The sequence below is a fragment of the Cervus elaphus genome, chromosome 1, assembly GCF_910594005.1.
Source record: "Cervus elaphus chromosome 1, mCerEla1.1, whole genome shotgun sequence".
NCBI lineage: Eukaryota > Metazoa > Chordata > Mammalia > Artiodactyla > Cervidae > Cervus > Cervus elaphus.
This window is the reverse complement of record NC_057815.1, coordinates 36490913-36514359: the sequence shown is the minus strand read 5'-3', so window position 1 is coordinate 36514359 and position 23447 is coordinate 36490913. Positions and strand designations below refer to the sequence as shown.

At 35.5% G+C, this 23447-nt stretch overlaps 1 protein-coding gene across 2 annotated transcripts in view; it reads right to left on the bottom strand.

Moving 5' to 3' along the window:
- Positions 1-23447, bottom strand: part of BCO2 (beta-carotene oxygenase 2) — a 71833-nt gene that overhangs the window by 4395 nt on the left and 43991 nt on the right. For both annotated transcript variants that reach the window (XM_043899229.1, XM_043899238.1), the window contains exons 3-8: positions 20828-21039; positions 20502-20617; positions 19579-19681; positions 13418-13546; positions 12000-12160; positions 10908-11075 (exon numbers count right to left, since the gene is read on the bottom strand). In XM_043899229.1, the coding sequence (XP_043755164.1) occupies positions 10908-11075; positions 12000-12160; positions 13418-13546; positions 19579-19681; positions 20502-20617; positions 20828-21039 (889 nt within the window). The remainder of the gene's footprint in view (positions 1-10907; positions 11076-11999; positions 12161-13417; positions 13547-19578; positions 19682-20501; positions 20618-20827; positions 21040-23447) is intronic.

Below are 23447 nucleotides of genomic sequence, written 5' to 3'. Positions count from 1 at the left end.
ATCCCACATGCCACAGCTAAGACCTAGTGCAGAAAAATAAATAAATCATTTTTTAAAAGAATTAGCTTTTAAAAATTTACTTTTAAATTTATTTAAACATGTTTGGTCTTTTGCAAAACCAAAGGTGAACAAAAAGAGAGTTCCAATAGTGGTGAATTTCAACCATTTCATTGATAACAGATAGAAAAGCTGGACAAAATGTTTAAAACAACTGTTTGAAGGCACTGGTGAGCTAAAAAGCCAACAAAGAACGATAGAGCATAGATTTGGAAAGAAAAGGAAACCCACAGATAGAAACTACATATTGGGGGCAAACTTCCACTAAGGACATCAGCTACTTTTAAGAAGCAGTTGAAAGGCTAAGAAAACAGAAACATATTTTATTAAACTTTTTCATTTTGAGATTATTGCAGACCCATATGCAGCTGTAAGAAACAATACAGAAAAAACAATTGATTTTAAAATGGGCAAAGGACATTTCACCAAGATATGCAAATGGTGAATAAATATAGGAAAAGATGCTGAACATTATTAGTCATTGGGAAATGCAAATCAAAATAACAATGAGATAATACTTCACATTCATTAGGATGGCTATTATCAAGAAAAAAACAGAAACCACAAGTGTTTATGGTTTGAGAATGTAAAGAAAGTATAGCCTTTGTATATTGCTGGTGGGAATGTAAAATGGTGCATTTGCTGTTAACAACAATTTGGCGGTTCCTCAAACAGTTAGATATAGAATTATATGATCCAGCAATTCCCTTCTAGGTATACGCCAAAAAGAAATGAAAACAAGGACTCACACAGATATTTGTACACCAATGTTCATAACAGCATTATTCATAATAGCCAAAAGCTGAAAACAACCCACATGTTACTGAACAGATGAATAAACAAAATGAGTACCTACACACAAGGGATATTATTAAACCTTTTAAAGGAATGAGATTCTGATACATGTTACAGCATGAGTGACCCATGAAAAGATGTAAGCCAGACACAAAAGAAGAAATATTGTATGATTCCATTTATATGAGGTACATAAAATAGACAAATTTATAGAAACAGAAAGTAGGATAAAGGCTACCACAACCTTGGGAGTGGAAGATTATAGGGAGCTGTTATTTAATGGGTACAGAGCCTCTATCTAGGATCAAGAAAAAGTTCTGAAAATGAACAGTGATGCTGGTTGCACAACATTGTTACTATATTTAATGTCACTGAATTATACACATAAAATTGTTAAATGGTAAATTTTGTGTTATGTGTATTTTACCACACAAAAAAGAAACAATGAAGAGAGGTCTCACATATCCTTCATGAAGTCTCAACAATGATGACCTCTTACATAACTACACTACAATATCACAACCGGGAAACGTACGTGGATATAATCCACCAGCATTATTCAGGTTTTATCCATTTAACATGCATTCATTTATGTGTGTTTTGTGTGTGTGTGTGTTTTATGCAATTTTATCATATGTAAACATATATGATCACCACCACACTCAAGATACAGAACAGTTCCATCACTACCAGGATCCTTCATGTTACGCTTTTATGAAGATATTGCCACATCAACTCCCTCATCACTTGACCCTAATGAGAAGAGATTTTGATAGTTTTGAAAAGCTAGAGGGACAAAAGTTGTAGTTCAAAGTCTTCAAGAAGGGAAAGTCTTGATAAACCTCTAGCTCTTTCGGTCAGGACCCCTTAGGCTGTACCCTTGGAGTAAGAATAAACAAAAACAGTCCGGCTCTTGCAGCAACTGTGTCATGTTTCAAATTATCTCAGTCTTTATAACTAGATTAAGAATGTCCTCAAATCTGCCAGAAACAAATGAAAATCTTTTCTGAAGGAAGACAACAGAGTCTCCAAATATTCCTCCTAAAATTTTTCAAACACAATATTCTGTGTAGAGTAAAACTTAGTCAGCACTTAAGAAGACAGCAAAGTATAATTTAAAGAAAAAAAAAGCAATAGATGATAGAAACTGAACCACAAGGGATCCAGATAATAGAGTTATCAAACTTTAACTATTCTGAATACATTGGAGGAAATTATTTTAAATTGGGGTTATAGCAGAGAATCACAAATTATAAAAGAGAAGGTAATCAAAATTCTAGAACTGAAAAAAGCAATGAGTTTAAGACCATAGTGCCTAGATTTAAGAGCAGGATACATACAGCTGAAGAAAGAAAGTTTGAATGGTAAGATAAGAAGAAAATATCCAAAGCAAGATACTTAGAGAGAGCAAAGGATGGAAGATACTAAAAAAGAACATAAGCAACAGAGACCTATAGTGAAAAGGGGTATCATATGTGTATTCTAGTCCCAAAAAGAAAAGCGAGAAAAGATTTATTAGATGCAATATTTGAAAAAATAATGGGTTAAATTTTTCAAAGCTAATGAAAGACAGCAAACCATAGATTCAAAAATCCTTAAGAAAAAAAGAAAATAAATCAAAAAGAAATCATATTGAAAAATATCATAGTACTAACTTCAGAAAATCAGAGAAAATCTTTGGGGGGTAATGGATCAACTTCAAAGGAGCAAAGCTTTAACTGACAACTGATTTCTCAGAAGAAGACAATAAAATGATATCTTTACAGTGTTGAAAGAAAACAAAAACCTAGATTCTTTATCTAATGCAAACATCTTTCAAGAAAGAAGGTATAATAAAGAGATTTTTCTGACAAACAAAAATAGAGATTTCATCACCATATCAGCATATCTGAACTAAAGAAGATAGTAAAAGATGTTCTTCAGTCAGAAAGACAATGATACTACATGGACGCTCAGAGAGGCAAGAAGGAATTAAGAGCAAGAGAAGGTACTGATGTAGGTAAATGGGTAGTATGGGTAATTATGTTTACATAAAACAACATTGATAATAATGCTTTACAGGGGTTAATATAAAGAGAGAATTAAAATATATAATGAACAGTGGCATATAAATCAGGAATATAATAAATGGAGTTAAAGTGTTCCAGACTCCCTGCATTGTCTGGAAAGAATTAAAAGAACTACTTTATCAATATAATATATTGTGCTAAATCAGCAAAGAAAACTATACACAAGGTCAAAAGACAACCCTCAGAATGGGGGAAAATAATAGCAAATGATACAACTAACAAAGGATTAATCTCCAAAATATACAAGCAGTTCATGCAACTCAATACCAGAAAAACAAACAACTCAATCAAAAAGTGGGCAAAAGACCTAAACAGGCATTTCTCAAAAGCAAACAGATGGCGAATAAATACATGAAAAGATGTTCAACATTGCTCATTATTAGAGAAATGAAAATCAAAACTACAATGAGATATCACCTCACACCAGAGGGCACAGAGAAGAAGCAAGAAGAACCACAATCCCACAGCAGCTAGAATGAAAACCACATTACAGAAAGTTAATCAAAATGAAAAAGCAGAGGGTTATGTCCCAGATGAATGGACAAGATAAACCCCAGAGAAATAACTAAATGAAGTGGAGATGGGCAAACTTTCAGAAAAAGAATTCAGAATAATGCTAGTGAAAATGATACAGGATCTCAGAAAAAGAACGGAGAAGATGCAAGAAATGTTTACCAAAGACGTAGAAGAACTAAAGAACAAACAAACAGAGATGAACAACACACTAGAAGAAATCGATAGCAGAATAACTGAAACAGAAAAACAGATAAGTGACCTGGAATACAGAATGGTGGAAATCACTGCCACAAAACAGAATATAGAAAAAAGAATGAAAAAAAAGAAGACAGCCTAAAAGACCTCTAGGACAACATTAAATGCCCCAACATTTGAGCTAGAGGGGCACCAGAAGGAGAAGAGAGAGAGAAAGGACTCAAGAAAATATTTGAAGAGATAAAAGTTGAAAACTTCCCTTACATGGGAAAGGAAATAGTCAACCAAGTCCAGGAAGTACAGAGAGTTCCAGGCAGGATAAACCCTGGAAGGAATACACTGAGACACATAGTAATTGAACTGACAAATTGGAAAAGACCCTGATGCTGGGAAAGCTTGAGGGCAGGAAGAGAAGGGGACGACAGAGGACAAGATGGTTGGATGGCATCACCGACTCAATGGACATGGGTTTGGGTGGACTCTGGGAGTTGGTGATGGACAGGGAGGCCTGACGTGCTGAGGTTCATGGGGTCGCAAAGAGTCGGACATGACTGAGCGACTGAACTGAACTGAACTGACAAAACTTAAAGACAAAGATAAAATATCAAAGGCAACAAGGGAAGAACGACAAATAACATACAAGGGCACTCCCATCAGGTTATCAACTGATTTCTCAAATCTGGCTTGTAGAAAAAAGCTCTACAAGCCAGAAGGAGATGGCATGATACATTTAGAGTGATGAAAGCGAAGAACCTACAACCACGTATACTCTACCCAACAAGACTCTCATTCAGATTTGATGTAGAAATGAAAAGTTTCCAGACAAGCAAAAGGTGAGAGAATTCAGCACCACCAAACCAACTTTACAACAAATGCTATAGGAACTTCTCTCGGCAGGAAACACAAGAGAAGGAAAAGGCCTACAAAAAATAAACCCAAACAACTAAGAAATTGGTAATAGGAGCATGTACATCAATAAGTATCTTAAATGTAAATGGATTACATGCACCAACCAAAAGACATAGACTGGCTGGGCAGATGAAAACATGCGCATGTATTCACTTCCACTTACCACATCACTCTAGTTAACCCCTCAAATTGTATGTAATTATTTTACATTGTTAGGTTAATCATATTTACATTATGGCTTGCAATTATAATTATCCTTTTTTTTTGGTCTGGCTATTGTTTGTGATAACATCTTTTCCATTATGTAACTATTATTTAGTACCATTGTATCATGATTGGTCAACAGAAAATAATAGAATTCTGTATTACTGAAACTACCATTTAATAGAAAAACCTATAATCACTTTTTAAAATCCAGATGCATATCCAGATACAAAATCTTGGAATTTTTTGAAAAATACAAATACCCAGGTGTTGTTTCTCTCTCCAAAGCTCCAGATATGATTCTAATGAGCAGCCATGTTTAAAAACAACTGGACTATATGATGATCTTTTACTTTTATCTAGTTTGTTTCACTTTTCTATTTCATATTCAGTGCTCCCATTTCATTTAGTTTATGTTTTCCTACTTCTCCATCTCTCTCCTTTTGTTGTTCTTTTTCAAACTTCATCAAGTGCAGTATAAAAGCTTTTGTATACATATATACATATATATACACATATATTTATAAAGGTTTTGTGTGTGTATATATATGTATATATATACACATATATATGTATAATATAATATATATATATTAGAAAACATGAATTTTGGTCTAGCTAAAAAATTTATGACATCTTGATGCCACCTGCTTGACTAAGTATGAATAGAATGCTAGATTTATCATTTATATTTGTTCAGTACTTTGATATAGTTCCATTCATTCTGGAATCTGGTATTACTGCTAAAAGTCTAGAAAACTTATTATCTTAGTGATTTAAAAAACTTTTGAATGAGGCTTGAAACTTCGAATGCAATTCTGAGAAAATTAAGAAATACTATGTCGGAAAAAAAAAACAGGAGATTAACATATGATAGATAGCAAATTGACAATGTTTGTTGGATCATAAAGAAAGTAAGGGAATTCCAGAAAACATCTGCTTCATCAACTATGCAGAAGCCTTTGACTGTATGGATCAGGACAAACTGTGGAAAATTCTTAACAGATGTGAATACCAGATCACCTTACCTGTCTCCTGAGAAATATGTCTGTGGGTCAAGAAGTAACAGCTAAAATTGGACATGGGACAATGGACTCGTTCAAAATTGGTAAAGGAGTATGTCAGGATTGTGTATCGTCACCCTGTTCATTTAACATCTATACAGAGCACATCATGCGAAATACCAGACTGAATGAATTAAAAGCTGGAATCAAGATTGCTGGGAGAAATATCAACAACCTCAGTTATGCAGATGATACCACTCTTAACAGCAGCAAGTGAAGAGGAACTAAAGAGCTTCTTGATGAGGGTGAAAGAGGAGAGTGAAAAAGCTGGCTTAGGACTCAACATTCAAAGAACTAAGATCATTGCATTACTTCTTGGCACATAGAAGAGGGAAAAGTGCAAACAGTAACAGCTTTTATTTTCTTGGGATCCAAAATCATTGATGATGGTGACTGTAGTCTGAAATTTTAAAAAATTTGCTCCTTGGAAGGAAAGCTATGACAAATCTAGACAGTGTATTAAAAAGCAAAGATATCACTTTGCTGACAAAGGTCCAAATAGTCAAAGCTATGGGTTTTCCAGTAGTCATGTACAAATGTGAGAGTTGGACCATAAAGAAGGCTGAGCACAGAACTGATGTTTTTGAATTGTGATACTGAAGAAAACTCTTGAGAGTCCTTTAGACTGCGAGGAGATCAAACCAGTCAATCCTAAAGGAAATCAACTCTAAATATTCATTGGAAGGACTGGTGCTGAAACTAAGCTCCAATGCTTTGACCACCTAATGAGAAAAGCCAACTCACGGGAAAAGGCCTCAATACTGGAAATATTGAAAGCAAAAGGAGGAACGGGAAGCAGGGGATGAGATGGTTAGATAGCAACACCGACTCAATCAACATGGATTTGAGCAAACTCCAGGAGATAGTGAAGGACAAGAGAAGCCTGACATGCTGCAGTCCATGGGGTCACAAAGAGTTGGACACAGCTTAGCAATTGAACAACCATAGTTATTAACTGAAGTACAAATTTTGTTCAAATTTCACAAAATTTTATGCTAGTGTCCATTTTTTTTTTTATACCTTACTCAAGACTCCATACTGTATTTAATTGCACTGAGCAGCTTCAACTGCATTCAACAAATTCTGATAAATTCTCTTTTCATTTTTATGCTGTTACAAATATTTTCTAATTTTCCTTGTTATGACTTCTTAGATACACCCATCATTTAAAAGTAGATATTTAATTCCAAATACATGTCAATTTTAAAGTATCTTTGATATTGATCTGTCATTTTGATATTAATTTCTCATTTAAATACTTTCTTCTCTACAGTCACCCTCTGTGTTTTTCAGTCTTTTAATTTTATTGAGACTTTCAATGACTAAGTCAAAGTTCTCTCTTGGGAAATGTCACATTGCACTTGAAAATATATAGGTTATCTTCAAATATCTTTTGATATTGATTTCCAGTATAACAGTGATAAGAGAACAGATTCTGTATGATTTCAATAACTTTAGATGACAAAATTTTTGCACCTTGTTTTATGTCCCTGGATATGTTCCAGTGTCTCCTGGTTTATAGTCTATGGGTACTTGAATAGAATAGAATTTGTCTCCTACTGTTGTGTGAAAATCTTAATTATGTTGAATTGGTTCATACTGCTTTTCAGGTCTACTATATCATCCCACTTTTCTCTCTAGTCATTCTATTAATTTTTGAGAGTTTGATATTGAAACTCCAACTAAAAATTTATCTACTTTAAAAGATAATTGTAATATATAGTGGGAGTATATTGTAACTTTGTTCTGTATTTTCCAAGTCCCTTGTAAATGTGTTGTCATACTTTCATAACTTAAAAAATAAAAAAAGAAAGAAGATACACAGATGACCAAGAGATACATGAAACAATGCTCAACATCACAAATTATTAGAGAAATACAAACTAAAACTACAATGAGATATCACCTCACACCACTCTAAACGGCCATTATCAAAAAACTATAAACAAGAAATTCTGGACAGGGTGTGGAGAAAAGGGAACCCTCCTACACTGTTGGTGGGAATGTAAATTGGTATAGCCACTATGGAGAACGGTATGGAAGTTCCTTAAAAAACCAAAAAGAGCTACCATATGATCTTGCAATCCCTGGGAATATATCCAGAAGGGGAAAAAAAAAAAAAAAACAGTCCAAAAGGATACATGCATTCCAATGTTCATTGCAGCACTGCTTACAATACAAATTAAAGTCAAGACATGAAGTGTGAAGGCATTAGTCACTCAGTTGTGTCTGACTCTTTGCAATCCTATGGACTGTAGCCTGCCAGGCTCCTCTGTAAAGGAATTCTCCAGGCAAGAATACTGCAGTCAGTAGCCATTCCCTTCTCCAGGGGATATTCCCGACCCAGAGATCAAACCTGGGTCTCCTGCACTGAAGGCAGATTCTCTTCCATCTGAGCCACCAGAGAAGCCCCAGCCAAGATATGGAAGCAACCTAAATGTCCATCAAAAGAAGAATGGATAAAGAAGATGTGTAACATATATGCAATGGAATATTATTCAGCCATTAAAAAGAATGAAATAATACCATTTGCAGCAACATGGATAGAGATTATCATACTAAATGAAGTAAATCAGATAAAGCAAATATCACAAGATAATACTTATGTGTGGAATCTAAAAAATATGATACAAATGAACTTATTTACAAAACAGAACCAGACTTGCAGACCCAGAAAACAAACTTATGGTTTACAAGGGGCCTGCCAAGTGGCACTAGTGGTAGAGAACCCGCCAGTCAATGCAGGAGACGTAAGAGATGCAGGTTTGGTCCCTGGGTCCAGAAGATCCCCTGGAGGAGGGCATGCCAACCTACTCCAGTGTTCATGGACAGAGGAGCCTGGCGGTCTATAGTCCATGGGGTTGCAGAGTCAGACGTGACTGAAGCAATTAGCATATATGGTTTACAAAGGGGAAAGAGAGGATAAACTGGGAGTTTGAGATCAACATATACAGATTACCATATTTAAAATAGATAACCAACAAGGACCTACTGTATAGCATAGGGAACTCTGCTCAATATTGCTTAATAACCTAAATGGGAAAAGATTTGAAAAAGCATAGATTATATGTAAAAAAAAAACTGATTTTTTCCACTGAGCATGATAACAGCTTACCGTGCCTTTCAGCCAAAAGAAAGTTCAGGTGTAAAGGAGAGAGAGAGAGAAAGAAAATGGAATAAATAGCTAATTATGATATGCTAAAAAATGAAGTCCAGAAACAGAATATAAATATATATAGATACTTAATTTTTAGAATTAAAAATTCTTCTAGAAGGTAACATAAAATATTTATATGACCTTGGCATAGGAAGATGTCCAAAACAGGATTCACAATGTATTAGTCATAAAGGAAAATGCTGATATACTGGACCACGTCTGTTTATCTAAAGGTACCATTAAGATAATCTGATAAAGGTATCTATAAAAATACCTGCAGCAATTTCATACTTAGTGGTGATTTATTAAACATTTTCCAAATGAGGTGGGAAAATAATTACTGCTATCAGCACTTCTTTTCAACTTAAAGCCTTAACTAGTACAGTAAGAAAAGAAGAAAAAAAGAAAATGCATAAGAACTGGAGAGAAAGAAATAAAACTGTCATCATTTTCAGATAATATGAGTGTATACATAGAAAATCCAAAGTAATTTACAGATCAAACTAATAAGTGAATTTAGCAAGATCTCTAAATATGAGATCAATATACAAAATCAACTTCATGTCTACATACCATCAAAAACAAAATGAAAGTTTTAAAGATACCATTTACAACAGTTTCAAAACATTCTAACTGCCTAATGATAAATTTAACCAAAGACATGTAATATCCTCACACTGAAAACTATGAACATTACTTCAAGAAATTTTAAAAGAGTCAGGACTTTCCTAGTGGTACAATGGGCAAGTATCTGCCTGCCACTGCAGGGGATACAGTTTCAATCCCTGACCCAGGAAGATTCCACATGCTGAGAAGCCACTAAAGCCAGCGCACCACAGCTACTAAAGCCTGAGTTCTCTAGGGCCTGCGAGCCATGATTACTGAGCCCATGTGCCATGGCTACTGAAGCCTATGCGCCCAGAACCCATGCCCTGCAACAAGAGAAGCCACTGCAGTGAGAAGCCAGGGCCCCCCAGTGAAGAGTAGCCCCTGCTCACCACAATTAGAGAAAGCCCAGAAGATCCAGCACAGCCAAATAAATAGAAAGAATAAATTTTGTTAATGTAAAGGTAACTTTTCAAAAAGAAATTTTAAAAGAGTAAAATAAATGGAGAGGTATAATAAATGGATAGTCCCTGTTCATGAGTTGGAAGACTCAATATTTCTCATTATTATAAAGATGTCAGTTATGCCCAAATTAATCTATACAGATCATACAATATGATCCCAACCATGGTTTTTTGTTTGTTTGTTTGCTTGTTTGCTTTTACAAAAACTAATAAGTTGATTCTAAAACTTATGGAAATAACAAAACAACAAAAACTGAGGCAATCTTTAAATAGAAAGGAGCTAAAGGACTTATAATGTAAATACCAAGATATCAAGACCTACCATACAGATATAATAACATAAGTAAGCTAAGTAAATGTAAGTAAACTTTGAAAGTAATGTTTTTTAAAAATTTAAAAATAAAACTACAGCAGAAAACAATTTTCATTACATAATCCAAGGAAAAATTTTGCCTTAGATTGATTATCAGGAAAAAATGAATCCCTTCAAGCTGAGGAACTAAGACATTTTCTTTTATCGAAGAATTAATATTATAGTTTTGCTTTATTTACCATTTTACTATCCCTTCTAAGAAATGTAAGTATGTTTAGTGTTCCTCAAGGGTAATAAGGAACTAATCACAAGTGTTTCAAAATATATTTCTTGGTTTTCTTTAATACAATTTTTATTTATTAGGCATTAAGTACATATTTTGAATTATTTTGAAGTATTAAATAAATAAATTACAAACTTGTGTTTTCAATGCTTTAAAACCATTCTCCCTCTTTATTTGCCAAAGAGGCGAAAGAAACTGCAAATTCCAAGCCCAAAGCGAGAACTTGGCTAGAGCAAAATGATTTTGACTACTCTTGACAAATCAGAGAATTCTACCTGGTCAAGCTCTTTCCCAGTTTTCCTAAGATTCTGTAGTTGGTAGACTTCTAAAATTCTTCCATCATCATAACAGCACAAATCAATGACAACACAGCCCTGGTCCTCATAGGCATTGATTTGGTGAAAAGTAAAAGAAGGTTTACTGTAGTACATCCCTGGAAGAAGCTGTAGGAACACAGACAATGAGAAAGAGAGATTTTATTTCCTTTAAGGTACAGATCGACAAAGCTCAAGTTAAGATTTCTCCCCCTTTAAGTAATAGGACTGGCAGTTATAAAAACCAGAATTTGGAATGTAGAAGCAAATATGTTTTGATTTAAAATCATCTCATCTCATATTAATCAATAAGCTGGGGCTATTTGATATAGACCAATCAACTGATTTAACTAACTTCAAAGTTCTCATGAAATATGGCCCAATATTTTGAAGAATAAATAAATTCTAAACTCTTTAGTACATGGTTAAATAGAAAATACTTCTATTAAAAAGTTTATGATAAATTAAGTGACTAATCCTCTGGAAAATGCTCTCATTACTAAAATGGGATTTTTCCATAATGAAATTATATGTGGGACTACAGTAAATTTAGGATACTATTTCTTTAAGTGGTTAAAAAGTAGACAAATATAATAATGCTATTTATCAGGCATCTATAGAAAGATATTTAACCAATATGCTTTGGCCTTTGGTAGTATTATCACACTTGTATACCAAAATGTCATAAAAACAACTAATAAAAATATAATTGCAAAAGTTACAGAAGACCTCTGCATAAACAGTATTCTCTTTAGCAAATATTATTATACAGAAAAATCCGTGCTAACATGCTAAGAGGATTTCCTAGATGTCATTTTTGTTGTCAATTCATTTTGTAATTGAATCAGATAATTTAAAGGATAAAACCGTTTCCTACAATTTTCTGATATGCAAAATTCACTGTATTAATTAATAAATAGCTAGCTCTCCTTATGGAAGAAGGCAATATCCTTTAATTAAGAGTGGCCTATGCAAGAAATACCCAACAAGGCAAAAATCAGTGATATGGAAATTTGCTTTCATGGCCAACCATTCACAGTCAAAATTCTCTACCTGACCAGTATGCTTATCCACCACATGAAACCGTGTATTATACTGGGGTTCCCAGCTTATTCCATCTGTAAAGGGCTTTCCTCGAATTTTAGAAGAGATGATTTTCCACAAATTCATCTTTAGAGGCTGTTCAATGAAGATGATGTAGTTCCTTGTCATTCCTAAAATGGTTCAAGTAAACAATAAAATGTTATTTGGCAAAATGTCTGAAATGCAACAGTTATGGGGACTTGTCAGAATAGTTGGACATATTACTGCTGACCTAAACAAATGCCAATCAGAAATAATTCTTCATCAGTTCTCAGCTTTGCTATATATATTTTCTGTTCCTACATAAAAACAGGAACTTCTTAGAATAGCTTGGGTTAAATGCCCTCAACTTGCATTTTTTAATCTTTTTTTTCTTCCTTTTCAAATTGTTTTGGTTTAGGAAGCATTATATTAAAGTGTCATTTATGATCTGGAGCTTTATTCCCTAATCCTTTTGCTATCTACATTAGAGGTAAGGATCCAGGAGCAGATAGGCTATAAAAGTTTAGGATACAGAAAATAAATATTCTGAAAAACAGCTGAAGCAATCTATGCGGAATATGAATTTTCCTCCAAAAATATTAGTATGATTATTATTTGTGGTCTTTAAAATCACCTAAAATACTGAATTCTGTCAATTTTTTACAGTCAAATTTTTTTTTTTATTAAGACTTTATTTTTTGGAGCAATTTTAGGCTCAAAACAAAACCAAGGGGAAAGTACAGAGATTTCCCATATACCCCCATCCCCATACACTCTCAGCCCCCAGTTTATCAATTTCCTCCACCAGAGTGGTCCATTTATTATAGCTGATGCATCTATATTGACACATCATAATCATCCAAAGCCCATAGCTTCTATTGTGGAAACACGCAAAACTGTATATTTTTCCTTTGTATTTATTCAATGACAGCAGACAACACAATACAAAACAAACCAAAGAAACTGATTTCTATGACTAGGGGTTATTGACTGTTTCATCCTGGAGCAGGGGGCTGGAGGGAAAGGCTGTTCTCCATAGAGAACTTAAGTGGAATTACGGTTGGGTGACTAAATCTCAGCCTATTTCTCCCTGACTCAGGGTGCTGAGAAGAAACTGATAACTTCCTAAACTGACAGCTGTTTCCTAGAGCAGTCAATTAATGAAAAACTTGTTAACAATTTTTTCATAATTGCTTGTATTAAAATATCTTTTCCATCAGTCATTTGGCTAGGATAAGCTATACATGACTAAACAGAATGAACTTAATTCACATTAAAGTGCAACCTTGGTCTCTTATCATCATACTCTAATAAACTATATTAACATAGTACTTTCCAAAACTAGTCCCCCTGCAACAGTGACATTAAGGCAGGTCCTATTAAATTTTGCCTTATTTCGGGCTCACCAAAGCTGTGGTAGTAAGAAGGTCTCATCCGCTCCTCAGGAGCAATAGAACATATCACCTGGGCTCCATGGATTGTCTCCCCAAGGTCAGATTTTTCTGGAGGAACCCGAATAACATTATAGCAGGAACCTGGAAAATGGAAAGTCCTGTCTTAACTGTTTTACATACATTTGAAGAATAAAAGATAACCCTTGCATTTGTGGACTAGGCAAAAGCAATTAAGAGATTTATGCAATATGCATGATACATATATTTCATAAAGGGTTATTTCAAAGACTTGGATACAAAAATATATTAACTTTAGAAACAGTATTAGCTAAGGTTTTGAAACATCATATACAAAGTAACCAACCAACAGCTATTGTATTTTAATATTCACAAATGGTTCCCTTCTAGCTCTCTGAAGATGAACTCAATCCCAGCTTCATAGGATAAGATACAATAGCAGCCAGGAATATCTTCAAGTTCTATTTGTCTTTCTCCCCACTCCCCAGTTCCAAAAACTACAGTCTCCGTTTGTACTTATGTCCAACTTCTTCCTTTCAGTCTTCTAGATCCTTGGGGTCACTTTGGGTCCCCTCTCCTCCCATTTTATCAACATTCACTCATGCAATTATTCATCTGATTATTATTACTTCCTCAACAATCAACTTAGGTACCCACTCCTTAAGCAGCCTTTCCCATCCAAAGACATTTGTTGCCCCTCCTTTATGCTCTGATTATATTCTACACTGTCATCGTACTTATCTAATTTACTATAATTTTCTGTGTATTTATCAGTTTCCTAGCAGACTATGCTCTTCCAGAGCAGGAACTAAAACTAACACATCTTTGAATCCTTAGTACCAAACATTGACCTGTAGGTGAACTATAAAAAACTACTGATGGATTGACTAAGAACATATGTTTGTTAAATAACTCAATGAATGAACAAATACTGAGATCATATTGAATTATCTTTCTGGTGTTAGAAGTGCCAATGTAGGTCCTGAAGAACCTGTAACTTATAGAATTTCACAATCTCTTCACCTCTTTTGGAACAGGATAACCATCCATTTCCCTGTTCATTTATTAGCAGCTCCTTGAAAGCTAAGTCACTTCAGTCATGTCCGACTCTTTGCAACCCTATGAACCATAGCCCACCAGGTTACTCTGTCCATGGGATTTTCTAGGCAAGAACACTGGGGTGGGTTGCCATTTCCTCCTCCAGGGGATCTTCCTGACCCAGGGATCCAATCCACATCTCTTAAGTCTCCTGCATTGGCAGGAAGGTTCTTTACTGCTAGCGCCACTTAGTGTCAACTATATTCCAGGCACTCTTCTCTAAGAGTCCTAAGCACCATATTATAGACACTTGTGTACAGCAAAATAATGTACAAAATAGACAAAAGGCTCTTCTTTTATAAAACTCAAATTTTAAAAAATCATACAATAAGTAAAAACATAATGCACCAGATGAGAACTATAATGAGAAATAAACCAGGGAATGAAAATTAGAAGTGAGTGTATAAGGATGTGGGCTGCTACTATTTGCAATTTAAATTATGGTGGTCTGGGAAGGCTTCACTAAGAAGGTGGCATTTGAGTCAAGACCTGAAGGGAGTGAGGAAGAGAGCCTTGAGGATATCTGGGAGAAATGCATTTCAGGTGATGAAAGTGGAAGTCGCTCAGTCATGTCCAACTCTTTGCGATCCCATGACTATACCGTCCATGGAATTCTCCGGGCCAGAATACAGAAATGGGTATCCTTTCCCTTCTCCAGGGTATTTTCCCAACCCAGGAATCAAACCAGGGTCTCCTGCATTGCAGGCAGATTCTTTACCAACTGAGCTATGAGGGGAGAAGAGCAAATGCAAAGATTCTCAGCCAAGAATAAGTTTGGAACGTTCAAATAACAGCAGTGAGGGCAGTGTGGCCCTGCCCGTAGGAAGCAGACAGAAAATTCTAGATGAGGCGGGGGAGGCTAAAGAGATAACTGGCTGATATACTGAGAATAAAGTAAAGTAGGGTAAGGCGAGAAGCAAGGAGACTGATTAAGAATTCAAATGAGAAAGAATGGTGGCCCAGACCAGAGTGGGGACAGGGGAGGTGATATGACATAGCTGGATTTTTGATATATTTTGAAGGCATTGCTGAAATTACTTTTTGACCCATTAGATGTGGATGTGAGAGAGGTATCAAACATGATTCCAAGGTTATCATCTTAAGCAAGCAGAATGATAGAGTTACCCTAAACTGAGATGGGGAAAATTTTAAGCAGAGAAATTTAGGGAGAAAGACCAAAAGTTTGGTTTTAAAAAATTAATTTTGTAACCTCTATTAGACATCCTAGTAAAAACACTGAGTAAGCAACTAGTGGGGAGGTCTAGGTTAGGATACTATATGTTTTGAGAAACAATTATAAATAAAACATCATGCTTTATACAGTGATGAGTTATAAAAGAAACAAAAGATAAACTCTACAGTTCCAATATTACTAAGAGATTACATTATTTTAAATTAGTACTTAAAACTAGCTAGATTAAATGTTTAGAGGATTTCTGTTCATTTTAAAAATATCTGGAAAAGTGAAAACAATTAAAAGCTTTTTATTTTGTAAAAGTAGAAATTACTAGCAAGCACATTATTTACCAAAAAAAAATCACTAACTGTCCCCCAAACACATACTGTTCAGTTGAGCTCTCTGCAGCTACATATACATTTGTGCTCTAGTTCAAAAATTACTCACTGAACCAAATAATCAAGTAAGAAAAAAGAAGTAAATCCAGTTTTGCTTGAGATTAGAGTATCAAGAGAAGAATTTCCTATCTCAGCAATTGGATTAAATGACGATTACTCAATTTACTAAATTTGAACACTACTAGTTGATGGACTGTCCTGGTTGTAAGTCTTGAAAGCATGTACAAGGCAGGCAGACACCCAGGAAACACACAGCAGAGGACTGCATGTCCAGAGAAATGATTTGCTCAATACTTGTGTCTAACTCTGGGAGATGCCTTAGGACTTTGCATAAACATCAAATTGAGGCAAAATAGCAAGTACAACTTATAATGACTGGTGCAAGATTTCTCAGAGATTCATGGGCCACTTGCACCAAAATCACCTGGAGATCTTGTTAAAACGCATCAAGATAAGGAGTGAAAGATTGATTACAATGCAGATGCTTAGCCCCTTTTCAAGTCTACTGAACCAGAATATCTGAAGATGAAGCCCACTGATCTTACATTGCTAGGAAGCATGCCAATGGCTTTGAAAGTGAAAGTGAAGTCGCTCAGTCGTGTCCAACTCTTTGCGACCCCATGAACTGTAGCCTACCAGTCTCCTTCATCTATGGGATTTTCCAGGCAAGAATACTGGAGTGGGTTGCCATTTCCTTCTCCAGGAGATCTTCCCAACCCAGGGATTGAACCCAGGTCTCCCACCTTGTAGGCACATGCTTCACTGTCTGAGCCACCAGGGAAGTCTGAGAATCACTGACCTAGTGAGGATTTATTTTAGAAAAATAAATTAAAATGGTTAAACAGTATTTCTTATATTATGGACTATATACAAAGTTATCTACAACTCTTTGCAACTTCATAGACTAGAGCCCACCAGGCTCCTCTCTGTCCATGGAATTCTTCAGGTAAGAATACTGGAGTGGGCTGTTATTGTTGCTCAGTCACTAAGTCGTGTCCAACTCTTTGCTACATGGACTACAGCACATCAGGCTTCCTTGTCCTTCACTATCTCCTGAAGTTTGCTCAAACTCATGTCAATTGAGTCAGTGATGCCATCCAATCCTTTCACCCTCTGTTGCCCCCTTCTCCTCCTGCTCTCAATCTTTCCCAAGATCAGGGTCTTTTCCAATGAGTCAGCTGTTTGCATCAGGTGGCCAAAGTTCTGGAGCTTCATCTTCAGCATCAGTCATTCAAATGAATAGGATTTATTTCCTTTAGGAGTGACTGATTTGATCTCCCGCTGCCCAAGACTCTCAAGAGTCTTCTCCAGTTCCAAAATTCGAAAGCATCAATTCTTTGGCACTCAGCCTTCTTTATGGTCCAACTCTCACATCTGTACCTGATGAATGGAATGGGTAGCCATTCTCTTCTCCAGGGGATCTTCCCAACCCAGGGACTGAACCTGGGTCTCCTGCATTGCAGGCAGATTCTTTACCATCTGAGCCACCAGGGAAGCCTCACTTGGTTAATAGAGTTAATTTATTAAGAAATGAATTTTTAATGTTAAAAAAAAATGAATGGACAAAAAAAAAAAACACGCTGAGTCAGTTTACCCACTTGCTTAAAGACTTTACCTAAAAAGATGTTTGATGTTTCCTATAACAGATGTGAAGAATGAATTTTTAATGATTAAAAAAAAATGAATGGACAAAAAAAAAAAAAAAACACGCTGAGTCAGTTTACCCACTTGCTTAAAGACTTTACCTAAAAAGATGTTTGATGTTTCCTATAACAGATGTGAAGAATGAATTTTTAATGATTAAAAAAAAATGAATGGACAAAAAAAAAATACGCTGAGTCAGTTTACCCACTTGCTTAAAGACTTTACCTAAAAAGATGTTTGATGTTTCCTATAACAGATGTGAAGAATACATTCTTACCTGAGGTCAGGTAACAAAGGGCAGAGAGGGCTGGGTGATGAAGTTTCCAGGGTACCCTATCTTTTCTTGAGCCAGTAAAAAAACAAATCTGAAGTCTTCACTTTCATATATACTCATATGTGGAAATATGGAGAGGTAGAGATGAACAACCCAAAAAGCCAATTCCTTACCAGAGGTATACATTAACCTATTCAAAAGTTAACCTATACAAAGGATTCATAGGTTATAGATGATAGATTGACAGCTAAGATAGACAGTCAGAAACTTCTAATACTTGTAGTTACACATTCCTTTCCAAACAGAGAGAGATGTATATTCGGGTATATGATAATGAATTTGCATGCCCTGAGAGAATCCTCTGTACTCAGTGATAAATAATTATTAAGATGGTCTAAAAGAATGACAAATAGCAAGCTTTTTCTGTGTTATTCAGGCTTGGTTCCAAGCCTGGTATTAGACACTTGAGGCTTGCTTAAGCAAGCATCTTAAATCTTCTCAAGGTTCACTGCCTTCATCTATAAAACGGGGGTAATAATACCTTTCTTAATGCCATCGATGGACCTAGAGATTATCAATTAAGTGAAGTAAGACAGAGAAAGACAAATATCATATGATATCATTTGTATGGGAATCTAAAATATGATACAAATGAACTTATTTACAAAACAGAAATAGACTCAGACATTGAAAACAAATGTATGGTCGCCAAAGGGGAAATGGGTGGGGAATAAATTAGTAGTATGGGATTAGCAAATGCAAACTGCTGTCTATAAAACAGATAAACAACAAGGTCCTGCTGTATAGTGCAGGGAACTATATTCAATAACTTGCAGTAAACCATAATGGAAAAGAATATGGGAAACTAACACAACATTGTAAATCAACTATACCTCAATTTAAAAAATAAAAATAATTGTACCTTTCTCAGAGATTTGATATAGGATTAAATGAGAAACTATATAGGAAAAAATGGTTAACACCAGCACATACTAGTTACTCTATAAATGTCAGCTATCATTATTAGCCATTAGAACTTTCTGGAACAGACTAACAGCTAGGAAAGCATACAGATGAACAGGAAAGGGATGTGATACAAGTAGCAGCAAATGCAACCAAACTTTAACCTCAACTTACTTTGTAGTGTGTTACTCCCATGGTAAAAATAAATTCCTCTCTATGTAACATACAGTGTACCTTCTCTTTATCTCTTTGCTGTACCATTCTAAATTTCTTATAGTATGGTACCTCATAAAAATTCAAGTTTGAGAAATATATACTGAAAATCCCTACAATGCATGTGAGCCAAAAAGCATAATGAAACATAAAAATGTGAGTCATGATGAAAAGACCAAATAGAAAATCAGCTTCTAAGTATATACACAAAAAGACCACAGAACATAACAATAAATGACATATTTTGAGTTCAGAAATGTAATTTCAGAGATTTCTTTCTGAAATTTTCAAATGAGTTTCATATAAGTTAACATCTTAGCCGTAATGGAACTCTGGGGAGACAGTTAACTCCCAATTATTTTTTCAAAGACTCCCACCCCAATGTTACCATGTTTCCCATAGGAGTTCCCCATGTTGTACGTTGTTCCATCTGGATCGTAATGAGGATGTGCAGTTGTTCCATTCACAGCGATAAATTTCCTCCAGTCAACCTGAAATTTTAAGACCATTCAGAGACTTAAATTACATAGCTAGGTCTCTATTTAGATGCATAGACAGTAGGGATGTAGCAAATACTTTTAAAATAAGATACAAAAACTATAGTTTAAGTCCTGATGTCTCACCTTTGTGAAATCAAAATTATTTTTCCTACTGAAGAAAAAGACACTAAGAACAAACAAGAAAACCAAACAAAATCCCTCCCACCATCACCACCACCAAGAAATGGACAAAAATGATTATCCAGTAAGAAATTTTTTTGCTCAAGATCACAAGAAAGCTCAAAAGAATAAGGATTAAAATTCTGGCCCCAAATTTTATTTTGCTTCAAATTAATGTGTAACATGAAGGCAATATATGTTAGTTGCTCAGTCGTGTCTAACTCTTTGTGACCCCATGGACTGTAGCCCACCAGATTCCTCTGTCCATGGAATTTTCCAGGCAAGAATACTGGAGTGGGTTGACATTTCCTTCTCCAGGGCAGTATGGGTCTAGATAATCTCCAGTCCAATTCTACCCATAGCTAAGCATAAAATGAAATGACAGAAATAAATCTTTACTATGCTATGCCTCTTTTGCCCTAACCTTCAGACAGCTGGACTAAAGAAGAAATCTAGAATTATCTTTAAGGACAACCAATATCACGGACCATTCTAATGAAGACAGAGGGTACATAATAACCTGAATCAGTGGGTAACTTTGATTTTGTTTAAGAATCCAATTTTTTCTTCTGATAATAACTACTCTAAAAAGTATTTGAGAGTATTTGGAGAGAAATTTTAGGCTCTATTATATTTTTAACCTATATTTTACCTTTTCTGTTTTTTCCAGGGTCTCAATGTCCACTTTATTCATAAAGTTGGTTTCTGTACTAAGGTAGTAATCACCCTTGTATTGCACATAGTTGACACTGGTGTTGTCAGTAATTGCTGAAACCAAATCCCAAAGTTATTTAAACACCACAACTTACTATAGCAGATCCTAAGCACACAATCAAGGGAGAAAGCAGTTGAAACATCCTCTCATATCAAAATAAATAAACATCAAGATCCATATTTATAAAGATTGACATATGTCATAATAATTTAAAGAATCATCACTGTTACCTGAAAATTCTGGGCATAATAAAGGGTGCTTACCAGGCTTTTCAAATTTTGACATGAAACGTTCAAAAACATTCTTGCATGGGTCAGGGAGAGCCAATGTGCCAAATTCTGAGATCACAATTCGATCATGAGCACTGTTGGCTTTATATGTATCACTCTGTAGAAATTTGCTCCTATATGTCACTGTGCCCTTCTCCATCTTGAACTGGTGAAGTAAAGCCATTCCATCAAACCAGTGATTGTACCTTGGTAGGAGCAAAAATAGAAAAATAAGTATTAGGAAGAAAAACATGGGGTCAAAAGGAGAGATTTCAAATACAGAGATAAGGGAATGGGATGGGTTCCTAGCACAACCTGATTAGTCAAAAAACTTGAAATTAAGGGATGACAGATTTTGAGTATATACTGGAGTACAACAATGAAAGACCAACTTATGTTCTCTTGATCCTAACCCCTTATCAAAACCTCATACATCAGAGGGCTAAAGGAAGACCCTAAGCTGCTGACTTCTAAGATAATTGTATCTTTACCCTATAGCCAAGATAATAGCATATGGAATGCTTGATATTTCTCAAATTAAAATGGATTCCAAAATTTTTAGACATAGTTACCTTCATATATTTTATGTATTACATTTTCTGTTTATTTAAATTTTTGTCAAATTTATCAAAACTATGCTAAAGTAAGCAAATAAGATGACTGTCCTTAATGGATAATCATTTTTGTCCATATTATCACACTAGAAATTATGTATCTAAATGATGGAACATTAAAACACTGTAAGGAAAATTTTTCACTTTATTTTTTGAAGGGTTTATCATTAGTCTTTTCTCTCATATGCTTGACAGATTGAATGTTTAATGTCTTCAGCATGGAAAAGAAAGCAAAAATGCTTGGTCTTATCTTAAAGGCTTGTCTTAAAAGGTTACTTACTGTCTTAAAGCAGGGATGCAAGTAGATATGTGTATACCCATCTTATAGCAGCATTATTTACAATAACGAAAAGGTAGAAACAACCTAAGCATCCATCAGCTGAAGAATGGGATAAACAAAATTTAACATATAGTGGAATATTATTCAGCCTTCAAAAGGAGAGAAATTCTGTCACATGCTATAACATGGTGAAATAAGCCAGTCACAAAAAGACAAATACTATACAATAGCACTCACATGAGGTATCTAAAGTAATCAAACTCATAGAAACATGAAGTAGAATGGTGGTTATCAGGGGCTCAGCAGAGGGAGAAATAGGGATCTATTGTTTAATGAGTATAGAGTTTCAGTTTTTCAAGATGAAAAAGTTCTGAAGATCTATTTCACAAGACTAACCTGTATATTTAAATATGGCTGAAATGGTAAATTTTATTTTTCATCACAATTGTGTTAAACTGTGAGAAATAAGAAAGTTTTTATAAAAGACCTTCTTTACATATTGATTTCAGATGCCATCTTTATCATAAACTAAATTTCTGTAAGTTCTTGGGTCCACTTCTGGGTTTTCTATTCTATATAACTTGCCTATTTGTCCATTAATACATTGATATCATAACATTTTAATTATATTTTCATATTTAATTAAAATAATATAAAATTATATTTTAACATCTGATAAGGCTAGTCTCCAGTCCATGGGGTTGCAAAGTGTCAGACATGACTGAGCAACAAGACAACAACAACAAGGCTAGTTTCCACCGCTCAGACAATTTTCTTTTTCAGTGTTTTCTTGACTACTCTTGTGTATTTATCTTTCCACATGATCTTTAGTATTCATTCATCTAATTTCCTTTAAAAACTAGAATTTTTATTAAGGTTGTATTAAACTTAAAAATTGACTCAGGGAGAACTGACATCTTTGTGATATTGAATCATCCATCCTACTCAAAGAACAGAGGATCCAAGAGAACAAGATGGTGGAGGAGTAGGTGGACACGGAGTATATCTCTCTCCATGGAACATCAGGAATACACCTTCAGACACAGAAGTGCATGCAGAACACCAGCGGAGAGCAGAGAGGAGTACCTGACCAGAGGTAAAGAATATATAGAACCACACAGAACTCAGCAGGACAAGGAACAAGGGGGAAAACAGGAGTGTTTTCTGCCCTCGGTGGGTGGGGGAGCTGAAGCAGGGGTCCAATCCCCACATCAGGGTGATTATCTGAGTCAGAGGAGAAACATTTAAGGCTGAGAGTGAAACAGCTGACCTGTGGCAGCCTAAATGGAATGAGAATCAGACAGTCCTTGCTGCAGCCATCCCCAGGACAGGGATGCAGGTCCCCTGGAAGGTGCAGTGGCTGGGAGCTGGAATTTGGGGACTGTGGAGCAATCCCAGGGCAAGGGCTGCTGCTGATTGCAGAGAAGCGCATTGAGGGGATGTGAGGAAGGAGGTTGTGGTGGGAAAGGGCTGTGGAGGAAAGCCAGGAAGCCATGGAAGCAAGGCGATACTGCTAAGTCAGGCGTAGGGGGTGGAGCCATCACCATAGCCTCTCTCCCCCCACACACCAGCATTGGCAGCTGAACAATAGAGAGGCTGGCCCATCAAACATCTGAGGGACTGAACTACAGAGCAGGACTCCACCCAGGATGCTCCTTTAAGTGACGGATGTGCAGATCTACAGAGTAAGACCCCAGCCAGGGCACCCCTTTAAGTGCCT